The sequence below is a fragment of the Magnolia sinica genome, chromosome 18, assembly GCF_029962835.1.
Source record: "Magnolia sinica isolate HGM2019 chromosome 18, MsV1, whole genome shotgun sequence".
NCBI classification, from domain to species: domain Eukaryota; kingdom Viridiplantae; phylum Streptophyta; class Magnoliopsida; order Magnoliales; family Magnoliaceae; genus Magnolia; species Magnolia sinica.
In genome coordinates this window covers 34,413,068-34,437,382 of record NC_080590.1, presented here as the reverse complement: position 1 = coordinate 34,437,382, position 24,315 = coordinate 34,413,068, and the positions used below count along the sequence as shown (strand labels likewise).

The following is a 24,315-nucleotide window of genomic DNA, read 5'->3' as shown; positions in this document are numbered from 1 at the left end:
AAGCTTCTGTTATCAAATTGCCTTCCATTGTCTGTAACAATGGTACGGGGTACCCCGAATCGGCAGATAATATTTTTCCATACAAATTCGGTGATCTTCTGCTCGGTTATTTTAGCTAATGGTTCTGCCTCGGCCCACTTCGTGAAATAGTCAACCGCCACCACAGCAAACTTGGTCTGACCTTTTCCCATAGGGAGCGGTCCTATGATGTCGATGCCCCACTGTGCGAAAGGCCAGGGACCGGTCATCGGCGTTAGTGCTTCGGGCGCTTGCCTCGGAATTGCCGCGAACCGTTGGCATCTGTCGCATTTTTGAACGAGCTCGCGAGCGTCGTGTTGGATAGTGGGCCAGTAGTATCCCTGTCGTAGGACCTTGTAGGCGAGGGATCGCCCTCCAGAGTGGTTTCCGCAGATTCCTTCATGAATTTCCCGTAACACATAGTTTGCCTCGCTGGGTTTGAGGCACCGCAGCAGAGGCGTAGTAACCTTTCTTGTAGAGGGTTCCGTTGAATATGGTATAACGGGAGGCTCGAATCTTAATTCGTCGAGCCTCGGCACGATCCTCGGGCAACTTTCCTTCGTCAAGGTATTGGCGGATTGGATCAATCCAGGAAGGTTCCGAGTCGATTGTATTGACAGCCTCGCTAATTGGTTCATCTATGCTTGGCTTGTCAACGTATTCGACAGGGACGGACCTGGGTATCTCATCTTCATCGGCTGAGGCGAGCTTTGCTAACAAATCGGCTTTGCTGTTTTCCGTACGAGGGATCCGAGTGACACGACAGAATTGAAATCCGTTGATAAGTTCCTTTGCTTTCTGCATGTATGCCCTTAGCTGGTCTTTTCGTGTCTGGTATACACCGGTAACTTGGTTAACAACCAACTGAGAGTCGCTGAAAACACTTAGGTGCGTGACCTCCATGCTAGCGGCGAGTCGGAGGCCGAGTAACAACGCTTCATATTCCGCCGTATTGTTCGACGCTTGGAATCCAAGTCGTAAGGCGTACTGTATATAGGTATGATCGGGGGTTTCCAGCACAACCCCAGCCCCACTGGCCTTCGAGTTTGAAGAACCGTCGACATACAGTTTCCACGGAATAGGGCAAGGGGGAGCGGTTGAGGTCGGAGCTGCACCGTCCTTCGGTGTATCATTTGCTGAAAGTTCGGCTGAAGACGTTTCCTCGGCGATAAAATCAGCTACGGCTTGCCCTTTGATTGCTGCCTTTGGTCGGTATTGAATATCAAACTCACTCAGCTCGATAGCCCATTTGGTGAGTCGGCCGGAAGCTTCTGGTTTCTGCAGTACCTGGCGAAGCGGAAGGTCGGTCATTACTATGATGGTGTGGGCATGGAAATACGGCCTAAGTCGCCGAGAGGAAGTTATTAAAGCCAAGGCCACTTTTTCCAAGCTTGGGTATCTCGTTTCTGCTGGCAATAACGCTTTGCTGACGTAGTAAACCGGCAGTTGCTTTCCTTCGGATTCTCGTATCAAAGCCGAGCTCACCGCTGCCTCGGATACCGCTAGGTAGAGGAGCAACGACTCCCCCGGTTCGGGTTTTGATAAGAGAGGTTCAGAACCAAGATATGATTTTAATTGCTGGAATGCTGCTTCACACTCTTCCGTCCAACCCATCGCTTGTCTTCCTTTCAATTGTTTGAAGAAAGGGAGACACTTATCCGTTGCTCTGGACAGGAACCGATTAAGTGCTGCGACTCGTCCAGCCAACCTTTGGACGTCTTTAATGGTTTTGGGGGATTCTATATCAATCAGAGCCTTTATCTTTTCAGGGTTTGCCTCTATTCCTCGCTGACTGACCAAGAAACCGAGGAATTTACCGGAGCCTACTCCAAAAGCACATTTACTTGGATTTAGCTTCATCCGGAACTTCCATAGGATTAGAAACATTTCTTCCAAATTATTCACATGATCAGCCGCGTGTATGCTTTTAACGAGCATGTCGTCGATGTATACTTCCATGGTTCGGCCTATAAGCCGAGCAAAGATTTTGTTAACTAACCTTTGATAAGTTGCGCCGGCATTCTTCAGACCAAATGGCATCACTCGGTAACAATAAAGGCCTTTGTCGGTGACAAAGGTAGTTTTTGATTTATCTGTTTGATGCATTGCAATTTAATTATATCCTGAATATGCATCCATGAAGCTAATGAGAACATGCCCTACGGTACTATCAACTATCTGGTATATCCTCGGAAGCGGAAAGCTATCATTTGGGCAGGCTTTATTTAAGTCGGTATAGTCAATACAGACTCGCCACTTCCCGTTGGATTTCTTTACAAGCACGACATTCGCGACCCACTCTGGATAGTGTATTTCTTCTATGAAATTAGCCTGGAGGAGTTTGTTGACTTCTTCTTCGATGATAGCGTATCGTTCAGGGCCGAGCGGTCGCCGCTTCTGTCGGATCGGTCGATATGACGGATCGATGTTGAGTCGGTGAGTCACCACCAGAGGGATCGATCCCGGGCATATCTTCATGACCCCAGGCAAAGACGTCGGCGTACCTACGGAGCAGGGCTATCAGCTTTTCTCTCAAAGGGGACTGCAGAGACGAGCCAATTCGCACCGTCTTGGATCCATCTGTCTCGACCAAGGGGACCGAGACAAGATCTTCGACCGGCTGTCCTCGTTCATAATTCTCGCCCGAGGATCCAACGATTCGATCGTTAATATGTTGGTCGGACGTTTGTCGGCGGCTCCTTTTACGGCTATCATGTAACACCGCCTCGCATCTTGCTGGTCTCCTTTGACAATTCCGACTCCCGACTCGGTCGGGAATTTCATTGAAAGATGGTATGTGGATACCACGGCCTGGAGGAGACTCAATGAAGGTCGGCCGAGTATTGCGTTGTATACCGAGGGTTGATCGACGACCAGGAAGTCAACCATCATCGTCGTCTGATGTGGGGCATTGCCAGCAGTGAGTGGTAACGAGACAATCCCTTCAGGCAAGACCTGTCCTCCGGAAAAACCGATCAACGGGGTCCGAACTGGGCGCAGTGTGGATCGTTCGATCCCCATTTTGTCGAAAGCTTGGGTAAATAACACGTCTGCAGATGACCCCGTATCGACGAGTATCCAAAACACTTTTCGGTTAGCGATAGTCAGGGTGACAATCAATGCGTCATCGTGGGAGTGATGGATACCTCGGGCGTCTCCCTCAGTGAACGATATGCAATATCTTTCTCTTTTCCTTTCTTTTGATGGCCGATCTATAATCATGAGCTCGGACTGAGGCTGACTAAGTTTTCATGCGTGGTTCCTTCGCGCGTTGTTTGAGTCGCCCCCACATTGTGGACCGCCGATGATCGTCCGGATTTCTTCCATAGGCTGACTCTCGCTCGGGCGCGCCTCAGATGCCCCAGCTTTGACCATATGTTCTCTGAGTCGGCCGTCTTTTATGAGTCGTTCGATCTCTTCTTTTAAGTGACGGCAATCACTTGTGTTATGCCCGTGATCGCGGTGATAATGGCGTACTTATCCTTGTCCCGCCGATTAGGATTACTCCTGAGCTTTTGGGCCAGCTAACAAAGCCTTCGTTTTTTATTTCCATCAAGACCTCTTCCCGAGTCTTATTCAGGGGAGTATATTGGAAAATTTTCGATCCGGCCGTTTTCCTGAGCTTCGCTCGTCACGCGCGTGATCCTCGTTGCGTGTCCTCCCTCCGGCCGAGGCGGCTTCGTTTTTGGCCGACTCGTTGGCCGAGCTTTTAGTTTCACTCAGGATTAGCGCTTCCTCGGCGTTGGCATATTTATCGGATCGTGCCATAAACTCTGCCAGAGTATCGGGCGGAGTCTTGTCTAGAGATGCCAGGAATGGCTTATCCCTAACTCCTTGCATGAGTGCATTGAGGGCCGTTTCTTCCGAATGTTTTCAAACTTGAAGGGATTCGAAATTAAAACGCTTGATGTAATCTTTTAGTAGCTCTCCCTGCTTCTGAACTACGTTATTCAGATATGCAGGGGGCTTTAATTTCTTCTTTCCGCCGATGAAGTTGGTGAGGAAGGCTTCGCTCAGCTCAACGAATGAATTGATGGACTTTGGTTTCAACTGTTTGAACCACAGTCGAGCTACATCAGTCAATGTAAGAGAAAAGGCCCGACACATTACTGCATCCGAGGCATCGTGGAGTTCCATATAGGTTCTGAAGCACTCAATATGCTCGGACGGGTCGGTTTTGCCGGTGAAAGGAGTGATTTGAGGTAATCAAAACCTCTCGGGCAACCGGGCCTTCAGTACCGAGTCTACAAAGGGGGACGCTTTCGCTTCGGACCCGGTTGAGTATATATTCCGGCCGTGCTTTATGTCCGCCATCTCTTTTGCCATCTCTTCCCGCACTTCTTTTTTGAAATTTTGAATGTCGGCTTTCCATGGTTCACTGCTCTCTGCCGTGCCTTCCATGGAAGGGCGATTGCGCCTTCTTCGCTCTATCTCGTGACGAAGATCAGTCGGGGGTAGGGAAGCGTTGGCTGACTGCGCCGGAGATGGTTCCGGTCCGCCTTGGGGTTGGCTCGACCGGAGAGATTGCGGCGCGGAAGGTTGAGGATCCGCCGCCGTCGGTACGTGCGCTGTCTCCCCTTGAGGATGCGGGAGTGGCTGCATTTGCTGCTGATACATTCGTTCCAGCATCTGCTTCATCATATTCATATCGGAGCGGATTTCTTGAACCTCCTTGTCCAACCGCCCATCGTCGTGACCCCGCTGATTGTTGCTTGTTCTGGTCGCTCCTCGTTGCGGTTGTTAGGTGGGTTCTGGGCTGGGGGAACGGCGATTGGACCCGGTGGCCCTGTAATCGCGTTCTCATTCAAATCTTCTTCTGGGACCGTCCTTCTAGTCATCACCATTGGACTCAGTATAGAGATACGAGATGGCTTTTTGCACGTTCCCACAGACGGCGCCAAACTGTTGATGCAAATGTCTGGTTAGTCCTCCTTTGACCCTTGTATGCCTGCACAGAAAGAGGACAAAGGAGACCCTGGCTCGAGCAGGGGACCCTCCGATGCCAAAGTCAGGCCTGGACTCGGGGTCTCAAAGTATTGAAAGGTTTTTAGAGGGAATTTGTTTTGTACCTCTCAAGGTGACAGGGGTCCTCCTTTTATAGCTGCTGGGGTCCTTCTGATATTGAGCGCGGGATCTTCTCCTGGTATCACGGAGATAGGATCGTGCCCATCTTGAGCCGTCATCCGATCCCGTGAGCTTCGGGGTCGGAGATCTTATCCCAAGATATCCGGGATGAGATCTGACCTAGCGACGGTCGGTCTTGTAAGGTGGTCCGCCCGACACATGCCCGGAATGCTGATAAGTCGTCCGAACCGACTCAACCGTTGTCTCGGTTTAGCGAACCATGCCTCGGATTTGACACATCCTTCGGTGACCCGAGGTATTAAGTCCGAGTCTCGAGGCATTAAGTCCGAGTCTTCGGACTTGTATTTTTGTCCCCAACAACCATATGGAAAAAATTTAGGTTGCTGACTTACCATTCATAATAGGAATTAGCCCATATTGGATCCACCCTCTCAGTGTATTCATAATTAGAAGTAACTCTTAAGTTGCAATTATATTCCTTTCAAGTCCAACTTGAATATAGAGTAATTACAGTTCAGTTGTAGGCCTTCAATAGAGCTCAACACAAACCGAGCTAGCTCGATTAACTCGTTCGACTCGGTTCGGCTTGAAAGCCGGGTTTGGGCCGAGTCGAGCTATTTAATTTAAGTTGCTAGTATTCAATTGAACAAAAAACAAAAGGAGATGAAAAAAAAAAAAAAGATAAAGAAACTCTTGTTCCGTTGGCTGTAGAAGCCAGATTTATTTTCTTCAAGAGGATAGAATTATTGGCTTTACAAAGCCTTAAGACAACTCAGAAAATTTAATTATGTAAAAACATCTAGATCCATAGCTCAACTTGCAGATTGAGTGGAGATACCTCGTTTCAACACTTGAGGTCTTGGTATCGATCGGCTAACATCGAGTGTGTGTACTGACATGGGTGTGTACTAACAAGCTCACCCAAATAATAATAATTATAATTATGTAAAAGGAAGGAAGAGAGAAAAAAAAAAAAAAAAAAAAAAAAACAGACTAAAACTTTTTTTTTTTTAAACTGTGTTTTTACTGCTTCATCACCTCTTGCTATATCCCGATACACAACACCCTTTATATAGATATTTGCTTGAGATGTGAAAGGACTATAATACCCCTACTAGGAGCTTTCAACATTTAATATTTCTAGACCTACACAACCTTTGCATCTTCCAAAACACCTCCTTGAGAACTACTACTGTTGCACTGGAAGTTCAACAGATACCAACTATTGCTGGAAATGGGTTTTGGTTTGCAACTCCAATATTCCTCTTCAAACCAATAACAGTTTCATTATGAGTTTCTCTCTTAGTCATCGAAATGCTTCAGCCAACAATTCCTTGGTAAAAATATCCACCATTTGTTCAGTAGTATGACAATACTCTAGCTTTACTGTTATCTACTTTACATGATCTATCAAAAAATGATATCTAGTATCGATGTGTGTTGCTCTCCTTCCATGTTGCATTGGATTTTTAGCTAGCTCGATTGTAGACTTGTTATCTACGTATATGACCACAGAGTCTTTTTTTTTTAAGAAGACTCCGCGTATATGACCGCGGAGTCTTCTTAAGGATGCTTTAACTCGTTTAGCAAGTTCTTCAACTAGATTACTTCACAAATGATGGACGATGCTGCCACGTATTCAACTTCACATGTGGATAAAGTGACCACGCTTTGCTTTTTTAAATTCCATGTGAAAGTCATCAACCTGAGATAGAACACATAGCCAATGGTAATTTTCCTTTCACCTTAGTCACCTCCTCAATCACTATCTGAGTATCTATATAATTTTGCTTCATCATTATATGGATAGAATAGGCCGAATTTCATGGTTCCTTCAACATACCCCGAGAATTCTTTTTGCAGGGAGCTAGTGCGATTCTTTTGGTGCTTATATGTACTTTCTTAAAAGCCCAACACTATAAACGATATCCATCCTTATGATTGTGAGGTATCTGAGGCTTCTAATTAGACTTTTGAATAGAGTCGAGTTCACATTTTTTCCTCCACCTTCTCTTGTCAATTTTAAGCCCATTGCTACAGGTGTATTTGTTCACAACCCCAAGTGTAGGGTCGCGATGTAATAATAACTCAGTAAGATCGAGGTCGAATCCACAGGGATTAAACTTGTATGTATTCTGAAAATAACTAGAAGTAGAACTAGAATCGAAAACTAAACTAAATTCTGGAATAAAAGAAGTAATTGTGAATGAGTATCAACAATCAAAAGGGAATTAGAGCGCCAAGGATCCACTTGTAGCTATCAAGATACTACCTTACTTGATTTAATAAACATAACTGGAATCGAAGTCCTATCCTATCCAGATGGAAGATAAAATAATTTAAGCATAATATGAACTTTACATTAAATTAGTTCACACATGAAGGAGTATTGTAATAATTGGAAGGGATTCCATCATCCTATCATGCCTAGGAGACAATGGTGAACAATAGGATTTACTAATCTCACAATCTCAGAATGAAAAGAAGATATTCAAAGCTATCGCAACGTCCATTGTAATTTGAGTCACAATAAACCATAGAAAACTGAAAATATTCCATAAATTCAAACTAGAAATCAATGAAGTTCAACATAAACAAGATTCAAAGTAAAATAAACATCCCAACACGTTACAAGCTTCACCTCTTAAATGTAGCTAAGAAGTTTAGTTAACCATCGACATGATTAAAATCAAATATCTTAAACAAAACACGAAAATAAACTAAGGAAGAGGAAGAAAAACTCTTGGCAGACTGCTCTACCCTTTGGCTCTGCTCCTTGAACCCTAATTCGTCCCTAGAACTCCTTGGAAAACTCATATTTATAGCCTTTGTCTGGCTGATTTTGGAAACCACCTCAAATTTACTCACTCTGCGTAATACTTTCGATGCCATTGAAAGAAGAATTCCAGTTTGAATGAGATTTGAAAGTCACACCCTTTCGCATTGCGTAGGTTGTCGATTCCATCGAGTGTCACTTCGATTCCATCAAACGTATCTTCGATGCCATCGAACATGTCCTTGATCCATCGAAAAATGTCCAAAATTTTCTAGTGAGTTGTTCCATAATTCTCTAAAAATCTTAATCCTATCGGACGATCCTCGATGCCATCGAACTGGGTTTCGATGAATTGAACATGTGGTCAATGCCATCGAGAAATGCACCCAATTAGTCCAGCAACCAAACTTGATTTTTACATAAGTTCCGATGCAATTGATCAGGTCTTGATACCATCGAACACTTACTTCGATACCATTAAAGGGTGTTCGATGTCATTGACAATGAAGCTTCAGATTTCTGGATTTCTGCACTTTGATATGTCAACTTTGTTCCTTCTTCACTTGGTTTCCTTGAATCTTAAGGGCTTGAGATTTTCAATCTTGGTCTCCTAAGATCCTTCCTTTGCCTTGGTGGTTCTTGAGCATCAAATCCATGCTTTTAACATTTTTTTCAATCCAAGCTCTTAAACGCACATCACAATACAAACATATATAAAATATATTCATTAAACATTATCATGTTTATAAAACCAATATATAAACAAGGGGAAATATGCAATATTTGACATTCAACAATATTCACGGCATTGTAGTTGGTCATCTTGAACTTTTCAAGAAGTTCTTTTGCATATCTTTTTTGTGATATATAAATGTCGTTAAGTTGTTGTTTCACCTCGATCCCCAAGAAGAAGTTCATAAGTCTGCCATCAATCATCTCGAATTCCTTGAACATAGACTGCTTGAATTCTTGGAACATCTGTTGATTGTTCCATGTTAATAATAAGTCATCAATATATGGGCAGACTATGAGCATATTTTCATGAGCATTCTTCTTAATATAGACCGCATGCTAATATGGACATTTGACGAAGCCATTTCTTTGAAGATAGCTGTCAATACGTGCATTCCAAGCACGTGGAGCCTGCTTTAACCCATACAAGGCTTTCTTTAAATGATATACTTTGTGCTCTTATCCTTTTACAATGAAGCCATCGGGTTGGTCAACATAGATCTCTTCTTCAAGTATTTCATTCAGGAATGCGGACTTTATATCTAGTTGGTAGATTTTCCAATTGTGATGAGAAGTAAGAGAGATTATCATCCTTATGGTGTCAAGTCCAGCAATTGGAACAAAAAGTTCTTTGTAATCCACGCCATACTTTTGTTTGTAGCCTTTAACCATGAGTTTTGCTTTATAGCGAACGATATTTCCATCGGTTGTATGCTTGACCTTGTACACCCATTTGACACCTATAGTTCTTTGGCCTTGAGGTAGTGAAGTCAGCTCCCAAGTGTCATTTTTCTCAATGGTATGAATTTCTTCTTTCATGGCAATTCTCCAGCATTGTTCTTTTACAACTTCATGGAATGTAAGGGGCGCATGATCTACATACAATTAGAAAAGATTAACTTCTTCTGTTTATTCGTAGATTTCTTCTAAACTCCTCATTTTGATAGGAGACATGGATGAGGAGGAGTTGGCAGAACTTCAGGCTGATGAGGTAGTTTTGGAGAGATGAGTTATCCTTCTAAACTTTTATATACTGATGATGTGGTCGAAGTGGGAGTCACAGCTGTCTGCTCTTGACTTTCAGGCATTTCTTTTTGTTTTTATACCTCGATCTGATTTTCTTTAAAAGTTTCTTCTTCATTCCATTTCCATTTATCTTCCTCATTGAAGACCACATCTCTACTTACTACTACTTTGTTGGTTAGTGGATTGTAGAGCTTATAAGCTTTGGATACATCACTATATCTAATGAAGATGCACTTCTTGTCATGATCATCGAGCTTCTTTCTTGTCGCCTCTGGAACTTGAGCATACGCAACACACCCAAAGATTCTTAGGTGCGTTATGGTTGGTTTGTAGCCGCTCCATGCCTCATGTGGTGTCATGTTCCTAACACTTTTCGTAGGGCACCAATTGAGCAAATAGGCAGTACAAGCAATTACCTCTGGCCAGAAATTCTTTGGCAGTCCTTTCTCTTTCAACATGGTCCTCGTCATGTCTAGTGTGGTTCTTCTGTTTCGCTATGCCATTTTGTTGTGGCGTGTAGGTTGTTGTGACCTGCTACTTGATGCCTAGTTCCCTGCAATAGTCTTCAAAAGCATTTGATATGTACTCTCCACCTTTGTCAGATCTGAGAACTTTAATTTTGAATCCACTTTCAGTTTCAACATGAGCTTTGAAAATTCTTAAAGATAGTGAAAGCAACAACTTTTTCTTTGTTACAATACACCAATAGTTTTCTATTAAAATCATCAATAAAGGTAATAAAGTATTTATTACCTCCAAGAGAGGGTGTTTCAAATGGTCCACAGATGTTTGTGTGAACCATCTGCAATGGATCTTTTGCTCTTCGTGACACTCCACTTGGGAATGAGTTTCTTTGTTGCTCGCCAAGTGTGTATGCCTCACATACATGTTCTAGATCTTTAATGGTTGGCAAGCCATGTACCATGATTGACAAGGACAAAACCCTCAGGCCATTGAAATGGAGATGCCCAAAACGAAGATGCCATCTCCATGATTCATTAATTACAAGACCATAGAGACACTTCTTAAGTCTTGTGTTGATATGGTGCAAGAACATATGATTCTTTGCCATTTGGACTTGAGCAATAAGTCTCTCATGTGCATCTTTCAAGGAAAGACAGAAGTTCTCCATATGTATGGCTTACCCTTTTTAAAGGAGTTGGCCGATACTGAGTATGTTACTTTTCATGTTTTGTACATAATACACATTAGAGATGTAATTTGACACACCATTCTTTTAATAAATTTTGATTTTTTTCTTTTCCTTTCACGAGCACCTTTGATGAATCACCAAAATTCATATTGCCATGAACATCTTCTGTGAGTTCTATAAAGAGTTCTTTTTTGCCACTCATATGATTGCTCACACCTGTGTCGAGATACCACATGTCTAGCCGATCACACGCCTGTTTTTGTGCAAGAAGTGTGGAGTATTCATTTTCATGGTTAGATGCTTTGGCATAGTTGGATCATTCATCGTGCTCCACTTAACTCCAACATAGTAGCCAATCTTGCCGCAATTGTGGCATTGTACATTTCTTATGTTTCCACAACCATGCATGGATCTATACGTATGATAGGTGTGGCCTGCCCTTTTTGTTGGGTCCCACCCGAAGAATTGTAATTTTCTGTGTTTAATGGAAAAAAGGTTGGGTTCAAAAAAAAAAAAAAAACCATGCATGGATCTTCCTCTACCAATTCCTCTTCCATGGACATTGGTAAATTTTTATTGATTTTAAGCATGACCTTGATAATATTCAAACCCTCTACCTCTTGCACGATTGTTATGAGCGCAACCACCTTAAAAATTGAAGCCTCCAGGACCAGGACTGGTCTTTTGTTAATTTAGAGTCAATCTTCACTCTAATGCTTTCTCTAAACTTGTGGAACTAGCATTCTTTTTTATTCTTTGTTCATGAACTTGTAGTAATCCCATTAGTTCCTCAATGGAGAGCTTTTCAAGACATTTTGATTCTTCAATGGCCACAAGCACATGTTCAAACTTGGTTGTGAGGGATCGAAGCACCTTTTCAACTACATGAATGTCTTTGATCTTTTCACCATTTCTTTTCAAGTTATTCACGACTACAAGTAATCTTGAAAAATAGTCGTAAATGTTCTCACCTTCCTTCATGTGTGCGGCTTCGAACTCGGCTCTAGATTGTAGGCGAACCCATTTCACACGATCAACGCCTTTGAAGATGGTGCTAAGGATCTCCAAAGCTTGCTTCAGCAATCTTTTCAAAGGTTGATTCATTTAACGCTTCATAGAGGAATAAAGCCTTCTTGTCTTTCTTTTTTTGATTTTTGAGGGTGGTCTTTTCCTCGTTGGAGAAAGTGGATTCTTCCTCCATAGTAGGTTCTATATACCCATTGGTGACAATCTCCCATAGATCTTGCGACTTGAACATCGTTTTTATTTGGAAGCACCAATTTTCATAGTTGTCCTTTAACAACTTAGGAACCTGCAACTGGATTGTGGTGGTCATCTTTACATAAACAAGCTTTATGGGTTAGACGAATTGGCTTTACTAAGCCTCAAGACGACCCAAACAATCTGAGAGTTTTGGAAAAAGGGCTAATTTTTGAAGAAGGAAGGGAGAGAGGGATGGAATAGATTTCTGATTTTATTTATTTATTTATTTATTTATTTTTGAACTTCTTAAACAGGTTTTTCTGAAAAAAATAAATTCTGTTCTTGGCTGAAAAACTGTTGGCGACTTCAACCCTTGAAAAAAAAAAAAAAAAAACTCGGCTCTTATACCATATTGTTAGCTGTACAAGCCAGATTTTATTTGCTTCAAGAGGATACAATTATTGGCTTTACAAAGCCTCAAGACAACTTAAAAAATCTGATTACGTAAAAGGAAGGATGAGAGAAAAAAATACAAAGGAAAACTTATTTTTTTTTATAACTGTTTTTACTGCTTCTTCACCTCTTGCTATATTCCGATACACAATACCCTTTATATAGATATTTTCATGAGATGTGAAAAGACTACAGTACCCCTACTAGGAGCTTCCAACATTTAATATTTCTAGATTCCTATACAACCTTTGCATCTTCCAAAACACCTCCTTGAGATCTATTACTGCTGCATTGGAAGTTCAAGTTCAATAGACACCAGCTGTTGTTGGAAATGGGTTTTGGTTTGCAACTCCAATATGTTCGTACTGGTTAGTTTGCAGCTTTCCAAAGTTTTATTTATTTATTTATTGGATCAATAATGAATTTATTAAAAAGGAGTTTCTTTTAAGTAGGTGTTGCTTCGAGATCCCACGGATGATAATGTTATTCCCATTGTCGAGGAGCTTCGTAGGCGTTTGCCTCCTGCAAATATCGTTCACCAGGCAGAGGGAGATGGGAGTGACTACCCAAGCCTGCAAAATAATGCTGAAGCTGGCGAAGAAGATGGTATGTCAATATACTAATGTTTTTCTGGTGTTTGTCTGTGGTGTCGACTTTGCCTCTTGATGTTTGAACTAACTTCACCTTTTTTTCTTTCATCTGTGATTGCTTTTGATGAAAGTGAAAAGTGGATCCCCACGAGTGGACACCACTTGATCACTTGCATGGACCCACATGGTCACATGTGTGATCTCACATTCGGCTCATGTGAGTGGAGTTACCGTGGTTGTTATTTTTTGGATTATTGTTTAAAAATAAAGGTAAAATACCAAATTATTCTCTCTTAAGGGCTACTAGTGAAGGGCATTGTGAGTGTGGACATTCTCATCTTTTCATCTAGCATTATAGGCTTTTTTTTTTTTTTTTTTTTTAATCTATTTGAAATTATGTAAGTCCCGTATGGCATTTGTGACTCTTCTCGGCATGATTGCTAGTTTCTTCATTTTAGCAAACTCTGATGCTTCCAGTTGCATAAGCTTTTTAGTATGATAAGCTCTTTTCATTTTTTATTTGTTAAAAAAAATTAGAATTGATTTTGCTTTCTTTCATCTAGATGTGCTATTGTTTGACGTCCTGATAAGGCTGACTCATGCAATGTAGAGTCTCCATTTGAATTCCGGGCCCTGGAGGTAGCCTTGGAAGCCATTTGCAGTTTTCTTGATGCACGTACCACAGAACTGGAGACTGCTGCTTACCCAGCTTTAGATGCGCTGACCTCCAAGGTAACTGGATTCCTTTTTCAATCTGTTTATGACCTTCTAATTTGGCTGAGAGAATAAAACTGAGTGGTGATTTGTTAGCATTTTTAAGAAAGATCTTTTTTATGTTACAAATGTGACATGGATGAATGTCTCATTTGGGTTGGGAGAAAATATGTAGGTTGAATTTGAAGGAATTTTAGGTTCAGAGTATATTGGAGTACGTTACATGCTTACGTACATAAGCCCAGATAATTTCAATCCTGCTACACCTCGATGACACATGTACTTGGTCAATTTTACCATCCTGAGTAGTTTTATTTATTTATTATCTTCATGAACTATGTGTCTAGCCTGTTTCCACTTTAGTCGATGAAACCTTATAAGACTTGCTTATTTATATAAGGCACCTTAGATGAGTTTCAGGTTGAAATGGGTGCGTCCCACTAATTTTCATGCAGTAATTGAAATCTCTGAAACAGTTTCAGTCACTTCGACCCATTGCCAGTAGGCATCATGTGGATTTTGCTGGTTGCAATCCTTGTTGTTAATGAAATGCTAACCCCCTCAGTCTTTGCTTTGTTATGATATTTTCATATTATTGAATCATGATTGACATGTTCCAAATTCATCTAAAACAATGATACAAACTCAGTAGCTAGCTATTCTAGCAGCTGATATTGTGTAGTGGAAATTAGTTTGCGATATCAGAACATGACTTCCTTATCTAACTTATGTTCTTAGTTAGCAAAACTCTATTTTGAATTGTTTTTGAAAGATAAAAAAGATACGCATAAAAGAAACTTCCTGGTTATCTTCTTCCTTATCTAAATTATTTTCTTTTCTTCTTCTTTTTTTTTTGGAGCATTTTATTCAGGATTTTTTTTTTCTTTTTTTTTTGAACAATTAAAAAATAAAGATAAGCAATTAAAAAATAAAGATAGGTGGTCACCATGAATTGAGTAGAAGGTCAGAATGTTTAGTAGAGATGGATTGATTTATTATAAGGAAGGATATAAGAGATGCAAAGAATTATATAAACCCACTATTTGATTACCTATATACATTACTGCTTATGCATATTGGAATCTCTAATATTTTAATTGAAGTTTTCTATTTTAACATTATCTATATCCCACACACATATACATGTGCATAAGCCCTTGTTTTTTTTCACTCTGTTCAATTAAGTTAGGACCGTATCGAACCCAAACTTTTCATTATCTGAATTTTGGAGTTTTGATGAAGAGCGGGTCATGGACACTTTCATGGTCAAGATGGACTAGAGAAGGCTCGATCAGAGGCGAAAATGATTAGGACCATCAGAACCCTAAAACTGGCATATCTCGCAATCCGGAATGAGTTATTCGACGTACCATATATGATTTTGGGGTAGGAGAAGCTACTTTAGCCAGCCAACCCCTCTATGCTGGGTTACCCATGCCGGATTTGCTAGAATCCATCAGATCAACTCGAAAGTCAATATTATTTTCATTTTTACTATTTCTAGTAAGTTTTAGTTTGATCATAACTCTTGATCCTTTGAGTTTTAGGAGTCGTGCCCAACATAAAAAGAGCTGAGAAAAATTAGAAGAATAGCATGGTTAGGCCAAATTGAACACTTACTATTTTTGCTGAAAACCATGAAGTTTAGTAGAAATCATGACCGTTTATAAATAGTAAGTTTAGTATTTATAGTAAGTCATGTTTTGTAGGGAGTTTGAGTTGGAGTTTGATTATGAAACTTATTATTAGGTTTGGTATCACTATTTAAAGGGTTGTAAATTCATTTTTATCATTAATTAATTTATTTTTGAATTTATTAGGATTTTTTCTATTTTCTATTTTTCCTCATGGATTCGAGGAATCTCTGTGAGGAGTCTAGGGAAGTTCTGTGGATTCAGAGTAATTATACCCTGAGGAAGATGATGATCAACCTTATCACGTTCATCCCGTGTTAATTGGTATCAAAGTGAGGACTCTCCTCAGAATGATGACAAATAACAAAGGAATGAACCAAAATCCCGTGGACGATGATCCCAATACTTATTATCTTTTAAAATGAATGAAAGTTTTCGACCGAGAGAGTCTGTTGACCATGTAAGGGGTGCAGGTAACCCTCGACAGTCTTGCGAATATGCTAATTTTGCCCCGAGCCCAAGGCAATGCTCAGCTGCCCGTGGTTATTGTTATGACATAACCCCAATTTCTGTAAGGCACTTTCGGAGGTGAATTATAGAGCTACCCCAGATGAGTTGAGCTCCAACGATGAGAACATCGATGGAAGCTTTTCCTAACGGCTAGTCTATGGAGGCGATCGACTATATCGTGCTAAAAGAGACTATCAAGGTAAGGTCGAATTTCTCTGTTTTAATGGCTTATTGCATATATAAGATTTCCTTGACTGGTTAGCCGAAGTAAAACGATATTTTGATTACATATATGTGCTAAAGCATAAAAAAGTAAAATCAATAGCATTTAGAACTCTTACATGCCCGATAGAACAAGGCGCCCATCCGATCATGGTCATATATGAGACGCCTTCTTTGATAAAAATTCTTTCTTAGTGATTACGGGCTGGTTTTGTTCCAACAATCCCAAAATTACCAACAGGGGAATTGAACCGTCGCATATTACATTGAAGAATTCCAGCGGTTGGTAACGTGAAATGACCTGTTGGAAAGTAAATCACAGTAGATATCACGATTTATAGGTCGGTTATGATCGATAATTCAGGACTGAGTTCAGATACACTTGGTTAGGATTGTGGATGAAGCAGTTTAGTTGAAAAGTAGGGCAGAAACATAGCTTACAAGAGTCCCTACTTGACCCTATCCTTCAACTTGGCTCCCCATGACGGGTCCCACGTAGGATTCAGCGCTAATATGTGGAAAAGGAACCAGTAGGAGGACATCCTCATCCTCCTGTAACCGCAAGCTATGACATGGGGAGAGGTCCATCTAGGCCTCAACGTGTGACACAAACTATAGTGGGTTCGAGTAAGATTCTTAATCCTTATGGTCAGCTAAGGCTGAACACTTGTTACTGTTGCGGCAAACCAGGTCACTTATCAAACACCTGCCCTCAATGCCCTACAGCCCACTTGACCATCAACGAAGGAGGCACTATACGTGATGCAGTAGAAGAAGACTCTGGATTCGATGAAGATAAATAACCCACTAAAGAAGGAGCTAATGACGAAGAATGGTTGGTCGAGGATCATAATGAATCCTTAGTCATAAGGCGATTATTGTATACTCCACAGAAGGAGTTACATCCACAATGGCACAATATATTCCATATGCAGTATACCATCAATGGCAAGGTCTGTGATGTAAACATAGAAAGTGGCAGTAGCGAGAACATCATCTCGAAAGTGATGGTGAATAAGTTGCGGCTACTTACGACAAAACATCCTTCTCCCTACTCAATTGGGTAGATAAATAAGGTAAACAAGACTAAGGTAACTAAACAATACACTCTCATTTTCAATTGATAAAAATTATAAGGATCAAGTAGTGTGTAAAGTGGTCAACATGGAAGCATGTCATATGTTACTCGGTCGACCATGACAGTCGGATCGTGATGTGATCCACCATGGATGAGATAACGTTTATGTTTTCGTCAAGGACGATCAAAAGATAATCATTGCCCCTATGATACCAGAGAACCACCCTGAATCTTCTAAAGTGGAGGGGAGTTCCCTCCTAACGATCCGAGATTTCGTAGAGGAATCCAAGAAAACCGGTGAGGTGTACACTATAGTGATAAAGGGCGATGAATCGAAACCCTTAAACATTCTTTTAAGTTTAAGGCCATTGCCGAACGAATTCAAGGAAATCTAGCCCGAAGAGTTACTTGATGGATTGCCCCTCATATGGGATATCCAACAACACATAGATTTCAGCCTTAGGGCTAGCTTGCCCAACCATCCACACTATCAGATGAGTTCGAAAGAATGCAAGATACTTCAGGGGAAGGTAAAGGAAATGATATGTAAGGGTCTTTTAAGAGAGAGCATGAACCCATGTGTCGTGCCAGCATTGTTAACGCCTAAGAAAGATGAGATCTGATGCGTGTGTGTCGACAACTAGGCAATTAACAAGATTACTATCAAATATTGATTCTCAATGTCATAGTTGGACGACATGCTCGATATACTAAAAGATGTTAAAGTGTTCTCTAAATAGATCTAAGAAGCAGATACTATCATATTTGTATCCGACTTGGTGATGAGTGGAAAACGACATTTAAGACTAAGGAAGGGTTGTACGAGTAGTTGGTCATGCTCTTCGGTTGATCCAATGCACCAAGCACTTTTATGCATCTTGTTATGGGTAAAACTGAACTGACCAAACGACTCTAATAAGAAGAAAACGATAAAGAAAAACAACTCGGATGGGAGATCGGGTAAGAGCTCGGCCTCGAATGCCGACTACGACCTCCATGACTAATCCAGGCGCTAGCTATGAGTAGTGGCCTTGGTCGCCTAGTCGACATTTCATTGTCTCGAACAAGGGACAACTATGGAGCTAACATGATCACAGAAATCGACTCTGACCTGAATCATCAACCAAGCTCGATCTGCAGGATCTTGACCAAGTAACTTAGGTTGGCCTCGACTATCGACCACGACCTTCTCAGATGCTTTCCACTAGGTGATATCCCCTTTGTATACATAAATGATTACCTCCCCAAGATCTCTACTGAAAATCATGCTGAGATAAATGCCATATATCCAGGAGAAGATCCCTTGTGTGATACATATCTACACGGTAGACTCATCGCCATTGATGGTAGAGGTCTAGAAAGGTAATAAATAAGAACCCTACCTTATAGGAGATGGTAAGCACTACACCCCTAACTCAGCTAGACCCAAAGTGTGTTTTTTCTAACTTAGGCATCGGAGGGTCCCCAGCTAGAACTTGGGCCCCCATTTTCACTTAGTTTTTCAGGTACACGACAAGCTAGTAGGGATGACTAGATCTTAGCATCAACAGTCGGTTGTCGAGGTATCGGGGCAAATCGCTAGCCAAAATTACGGAGCAGAAGATCATCGACTTTGTTTGGAAGAACATCATCTGCAGGTATGACATCCCCCATACGATTGTTACCGATAATGGCAAGCAATTCGATAATACACGCTTCCAAGGACTTTGCGAGAGACTTGGTATTCGCAATGCTTGCTCATCACCTCGACATCCCTAGGCCAATGGACAAGTAGAGGTGGTTAACAAGATCATAAAAAAAATATCTCAAAACCAAGCTCGAGAAGTCCAAAGGGGCCTGGGCCGAGGAGCTACTGCATGTCCTCTGTGCATACCGAACAAATGCTCGGACTTCGAATGGAGGGACTCCTTTCTCCCTAGATTTTGGTGCAGAAGTTGTGGTACCGGTTGAAATAGGTATCCCTGCCGCACATATTAAATCGTTCGACGAAAGCCAAAATTCTTAGCAGATGGCCCTGAGTTTAAACCTCCTTGAGGAAGAAAGGGAACGAGCATAGTTGAAAATCACCGCCTATTAACAGTGGGCCACCCAATACTACTACTCCAGAGTCAAGGCATGCAGATTTTAAGTAGGGGGCCTAGTCCTTCGAGAAACCTTCTAGAGCACCAAGGAGCCCAGCTCTGGAACATTAGGACCCTACAAAGTAACAGGAACGATATAACTAGGAGCATATTGAGTTATCGACATTAATGGACAGCCTTTGCTTCATCCATGGAATGTCGAGCACCTCAAGATCTACTATTCCTGAAAAGGAATTCAAAAGTTCTAGATATGTCAACCATGTTAATCAACTCGATAAGTGTTCGGTCAACTAAGAGCAACCTCCCTTTTCAAAGGGAGAAAGGTGCTCGTGATACTATTATTATTCTCTTTCTACTATGAATTCTACAATTAAAAAAAATAATTCTCTAAGTCAGGGGAAGAAAATTTCTTCTAACATTATTATCCATACTACTCGAGCTATATGACTGACCAAGGGACTTCCCCCAATTTAAGGGGAGAGTGTCCTTCCAAGTTCTCAGCCTACTACTATGTGGTTGGCTTATCCATTCTATCATGCACGACCTACCACTACATAATTAGCTTATAGCCATACATTGCTCGACCTACAAACTCTACTTTATTTGACCTATTAATTCTATTAACTTAAGAAGAACATACACACAACATTATTAGGAAATCATTGCAAAAACATGTCTTTTCATTAGCAAAAGAAAGGGAAAAAAAACCTTTTTTTTTTTAAAAAAAATATTGGAAGGGGGAGAGGCCTGGTCTACTCTTTGGGGGGCTGCTCAGCTTCGGCCGCAGCAGGGGCAGGATCTTCGAGAGACTCATCGACTACGTAGTCTAAGTTGAGCTCCAGATACTTTTGCCTAACATGCTCCTGACACTGCCCATAGCTGGGGTTGAAGTATTCCTCAAGCTGGTTAGCCCGCTCCCTAGAGGCCTTATATGCCTCCACCATTGTTGCCTGCACAGCTGGGATAGAGGCCTCAACTTTTACCAACTTAGCCTCCACCCCCATGGATTTGGCTTCTGCCTTTGCCCACTCAGCCTCGAAAATGGATAGGCACAACTTTAACCCCTTTGACTCGGCCCATAATGCGGCCCTCTCCCGCCACACTTCAGCCAGTTGAGTCCCAAGAGATGCACACTCCTCCTGAGCAATTCGCAAGGCCTCCTGAAGAGACTTGGCCTGGGTGACGACCACGTCCCTAGCTGAGATAAAGGCCTCAAGCTTGGTAGCCTTGGTCTAGAGACACGCCCTCACCTCCTCGAGCTTGCACCCCAACTCCTGAAAAGCTCGATGAGCAGCTAAGAGCCCAGGGGCAGTCTCAAAAAAGAAAAATAGATTATTTCAGTGGACCAATGAGGCTGACAAGAGCTTTGTTGAAATCAAACATCGATTATCCACAACACTAGTCTTAGTGCTTCATAGTTTCAACAAACTATTTAAGATTGAGTGTGATGCCTCATATGTCGGAATTGGAGGAGTCTTATCACAAGAAGGTAGGCTGGTAGCCTTTTATAGTGAAAAACTTAGCAAAGCCCAAAAGAATTGGTCGACATATGAGCTTGAGCTATACATAGTTGTCCAAGTACTGCAACATTGGCGGCATTATCTAATCCAGAGAGAGTTTGTTCTCTATACTAACCATTGAGCCATAAAGTTTATTAATAGTTAAGCTAATGTGAATCGTGTGGATGCTAAATGGGTTACATTTTTGCAGGATTTCACGTTTATTTTGAAGCACAAATCAGGGCGGTAGAACAAGGTGGTTAATGCACTTAACTGTCGCGCATCACTACTAGTTATAATGAGCAATGAGATGGTCAGCTTTAACTGTCTCAAGGAGTTGTATGCCGAGGACAAAGACTTCAAGGATGCATGGATGAGGTGCCAAGAGGGTCATCCTAATGTCTTACATATGCAAGGCAGTTTCCTTTTTAAAGGGAATCGACTGTGCATTCCCCTAAGTTCTCTGAGGGAGTAGATTATTCAAGAGCTATATGAAGGTGGCCTTGGTGGACACCTTGGGCGAGATAAGACATGGGCTCTTATAGAAGAGGAGTATTACTAGCCATAATTGGTATGTGACGTAGGTAAACCAGTGCAGCGATGTCATCCAAGGGGCAGTCTCAAAATACAAGCCTTTACACCCCATTACCTATGCTTGATGGCCATTAGGAGGACTTACCTATGGACTTTGTGTTAGGTCTCCCGGGAAAACAGCTCTTCACGGATTTGGTGTTCGTGGTGGTAGATTGTTTCTCAAAGATATCGCACTTTATCCCATGTAAGAAGACCTTCGATGCAACCCACATGACGGTTCTATTATTTAAAGAGGTTATGTGGCTACACAGGATTCTCAAGACTATTACTTTTGACTGTGACATGAAGTTCATTAGCCACTTATGGCGAACTTTGTGGAATCGGTTTGGTACACAACTTTAATTCAACAGTGCTTACCACCCACATACCAATAATCACATTGAGATTGTGAATCGCACATTGGGAAACCTCATTTGATGTATTTCAGTTGATAAACTCAAGCAGTGGAATTTGGCCTTGTCTTAAGCTTAATTTGCATTCAACAATATGGTGAACCACTCGACAGGGAATTCCTCATTCCGGTTGACAAGCATTGGCGATGAAAGGTGTTTGAAGTGGGCGACCATGCTATGGTCCATCTACGTAAGGAGAGATTTCTGACCGGGACCTATAACAAGTTAAAAAATAAGAAGATTGGAACCGGTACCAATCCTCTGAAAGATCAATGACAATGCTTATATTGTTGATCTTCTAGTTGACATGGAGATCTCACGTACTTTTAACATCGCAAACCCGACCGAGTATCATGAACTAAAGCGGGACGAGAACTCGAGGACGAATTCTTTTGAAGTAGAGGGGATTGATATAGAGCGGGTTGTTCACAACCCTAATTGTAGGGTTGCGATGTACTAATAATCTCAGTAAGACCGAGGTCGAATCCACAGGGACTGAAACTTGTATGTTTCTGAAATTAACTAGAAGTTGAACTAGAAGAAGATGTGAAACTAATTTTGATGTATTTGAGAGAGTAATTATGAATAGCTAATTAAAACTAAGAATTTAAAGGTGGGAACTAGGGTGTCAAGGATCCACTTATAGTGATTAGGGAGCCATCTTGCTTGATTTAAGTAACATAATTAGAAATGGAGTCCTATCCTATCCAATTAGAAAATATATCAATAAAACCAAATCTTAACTTCCATTGACCTACTTCTCAATGAAGGAGAACGATGATAATTAGCAAGGATTTCATCACCAAACCACGCCCAGGAGACAATGACAAACAATAGGATTTACCAATCCCATAATCTCAAAGCAGGAGAATTGTAAATATTATAAAGGATTCTATCACCCTACCATGCCCAAGGGACGATGGTGAACAATAAGACTTACTAATTTCACAATCTCAAATTAAGAAAAAAAGATACTCAAAGCTATTGCAGATCTACTATAACTTGAGTCATAATATATAAATCATTAAAAATTGAAAGTATTCCTTAAATATCAAATTATAATCTATGAAGTTCAACATAAACATCAATTAAAGCAATAGAAATATCCTATCATGCTACAAGCTTTACCTCTTAGCCCTATTTAAGAGGTTTAGCCAACCATAGACATGATTGGACCAAAGTCTCTTAAGAAAAACATGAAAATAACTAAGAAAGAAGAAGAAAAACACTTGGCGACGGCTTCTCCAACCTTTTGCTCCACTCTTAAAACCCTAAAAGATACTTAGGAACATCTTAGGGAGTCCTATTTATAGTTGTGGAACTTCAACCTTCGCAACTAGTTGGAAAACTATAGAAACCGCCTCAAATTTATGTAGTTTGCTAAAATAGATTTCACCCTGCAAACTTTTTCAAAATAGACTTTACGCTGCGCAATTTCACAAAATGACCTACAGTTTCAGATTATGCTTTTTCAGGACGATTTCAGGATTCTTTTTCTTTACTTCAAATATTTGATTCTCTTCATTCCTCACTTAGTTTTCTTGGATCTTTGGCATGTGAATTCTTCAATATTGGTCTCCTAAGATCCATCCCTTGCCTTGGTGATTCTTAAGTATCAAATCCATGCTTTTAACACCCTTTTCAATCCAAGCTCTTAAATTCACCTTGCAACACAAACATGAGTAAAATAGAACATTAAGCATTATCATGTTCATAAAACCAAGATATAAATGGGAGATAATATGCAATATTTGACCCTCAACCTGGGTCACGGGCACTTTCATGGCCAAGATGGATCAGATAAGGCCCGATTGGAGGTGGAAGTGATCAGGACTGTCAGAACCCTAAAACAGGCATATCTTATAAGCAGAATAAGTTATTCGACGTACCATATATGATTTTGGGGTAGGAGAAGCTACTTTATCCAACCAACCCTACTAAGTCATGCTACCCATGCCGGATTTGTGAGATTCCATCAGATCTACGGTCGAAAGTCCATTTTATTTTCTTTTTTACTATTTACAGTAAGTTTTAGTTCGATCATAACTCTTGATCCTTTAAGTTTTAGGAGTCATGCCGAACATGAAAAGGTCTTAGAAAAATTAGGAGAATAGTATGGTAAGGCCAAATTGGACACTTACTATTTTTGGCTAAAATTCATGAAGTCTAGTAGAAATCATGACCGTCTATAAATAGTAAGTTTACTATTTATAGTAAGTCACATTTTGTAAGGAGTTTGATTATGAAACTTTTCCTAGGTTTTATATCATTATTTAAAGGGTTGTAAATTCATTTTTATCATCAATCAATTTATTTTCAAATTTATTAGATTATATTTTTATTTTCTACTTCTCCTCATGGATTCAAGGAATCTCTTTGAGGAGTCCAGAGAAGCTTCGTGGATTCGGAGTAATTATCCCCTGAGGAAGACGGTGATCAACCTCATCATGTCCATCCCTACGTCATGTTTCCACTTCTTGACCAAATTTTCATGGTCTTGTTAATGATTGAGACCAAACTAAACACGAACATCTCCCGAACGATTTTTTTCCATA

At 41.0% G+C, this 24,315-nt stretch overlaps 1 protein-coding gene across 1 annotated transcript in view; it reads left to right on the top strand.

Annotated features, from left to right (window-relative positions):
• Window positions 1-24,315, top strand: part of LOC131233779 (magnesium transporter MRS2-I-like) — a 54,977-nt gene that overhangs the window by 4,265 nt on the left and 26,397 nt on the right. Inside the window, exons 3-4 of the mRNA XM_058230567.1 lie at window positions 12,899-13,052; window positions 13,647-13,768. Of these exons, the coding sequence (XP_058086550.1) occupies window positions 12,899-13,052; window positions 13,647-13,768 (276 nt within the window). The remainder of the gene's footprint in view (window positions 1-12,898; window positions 13,053-13,646; window positions 13,769-24,315) is intronic.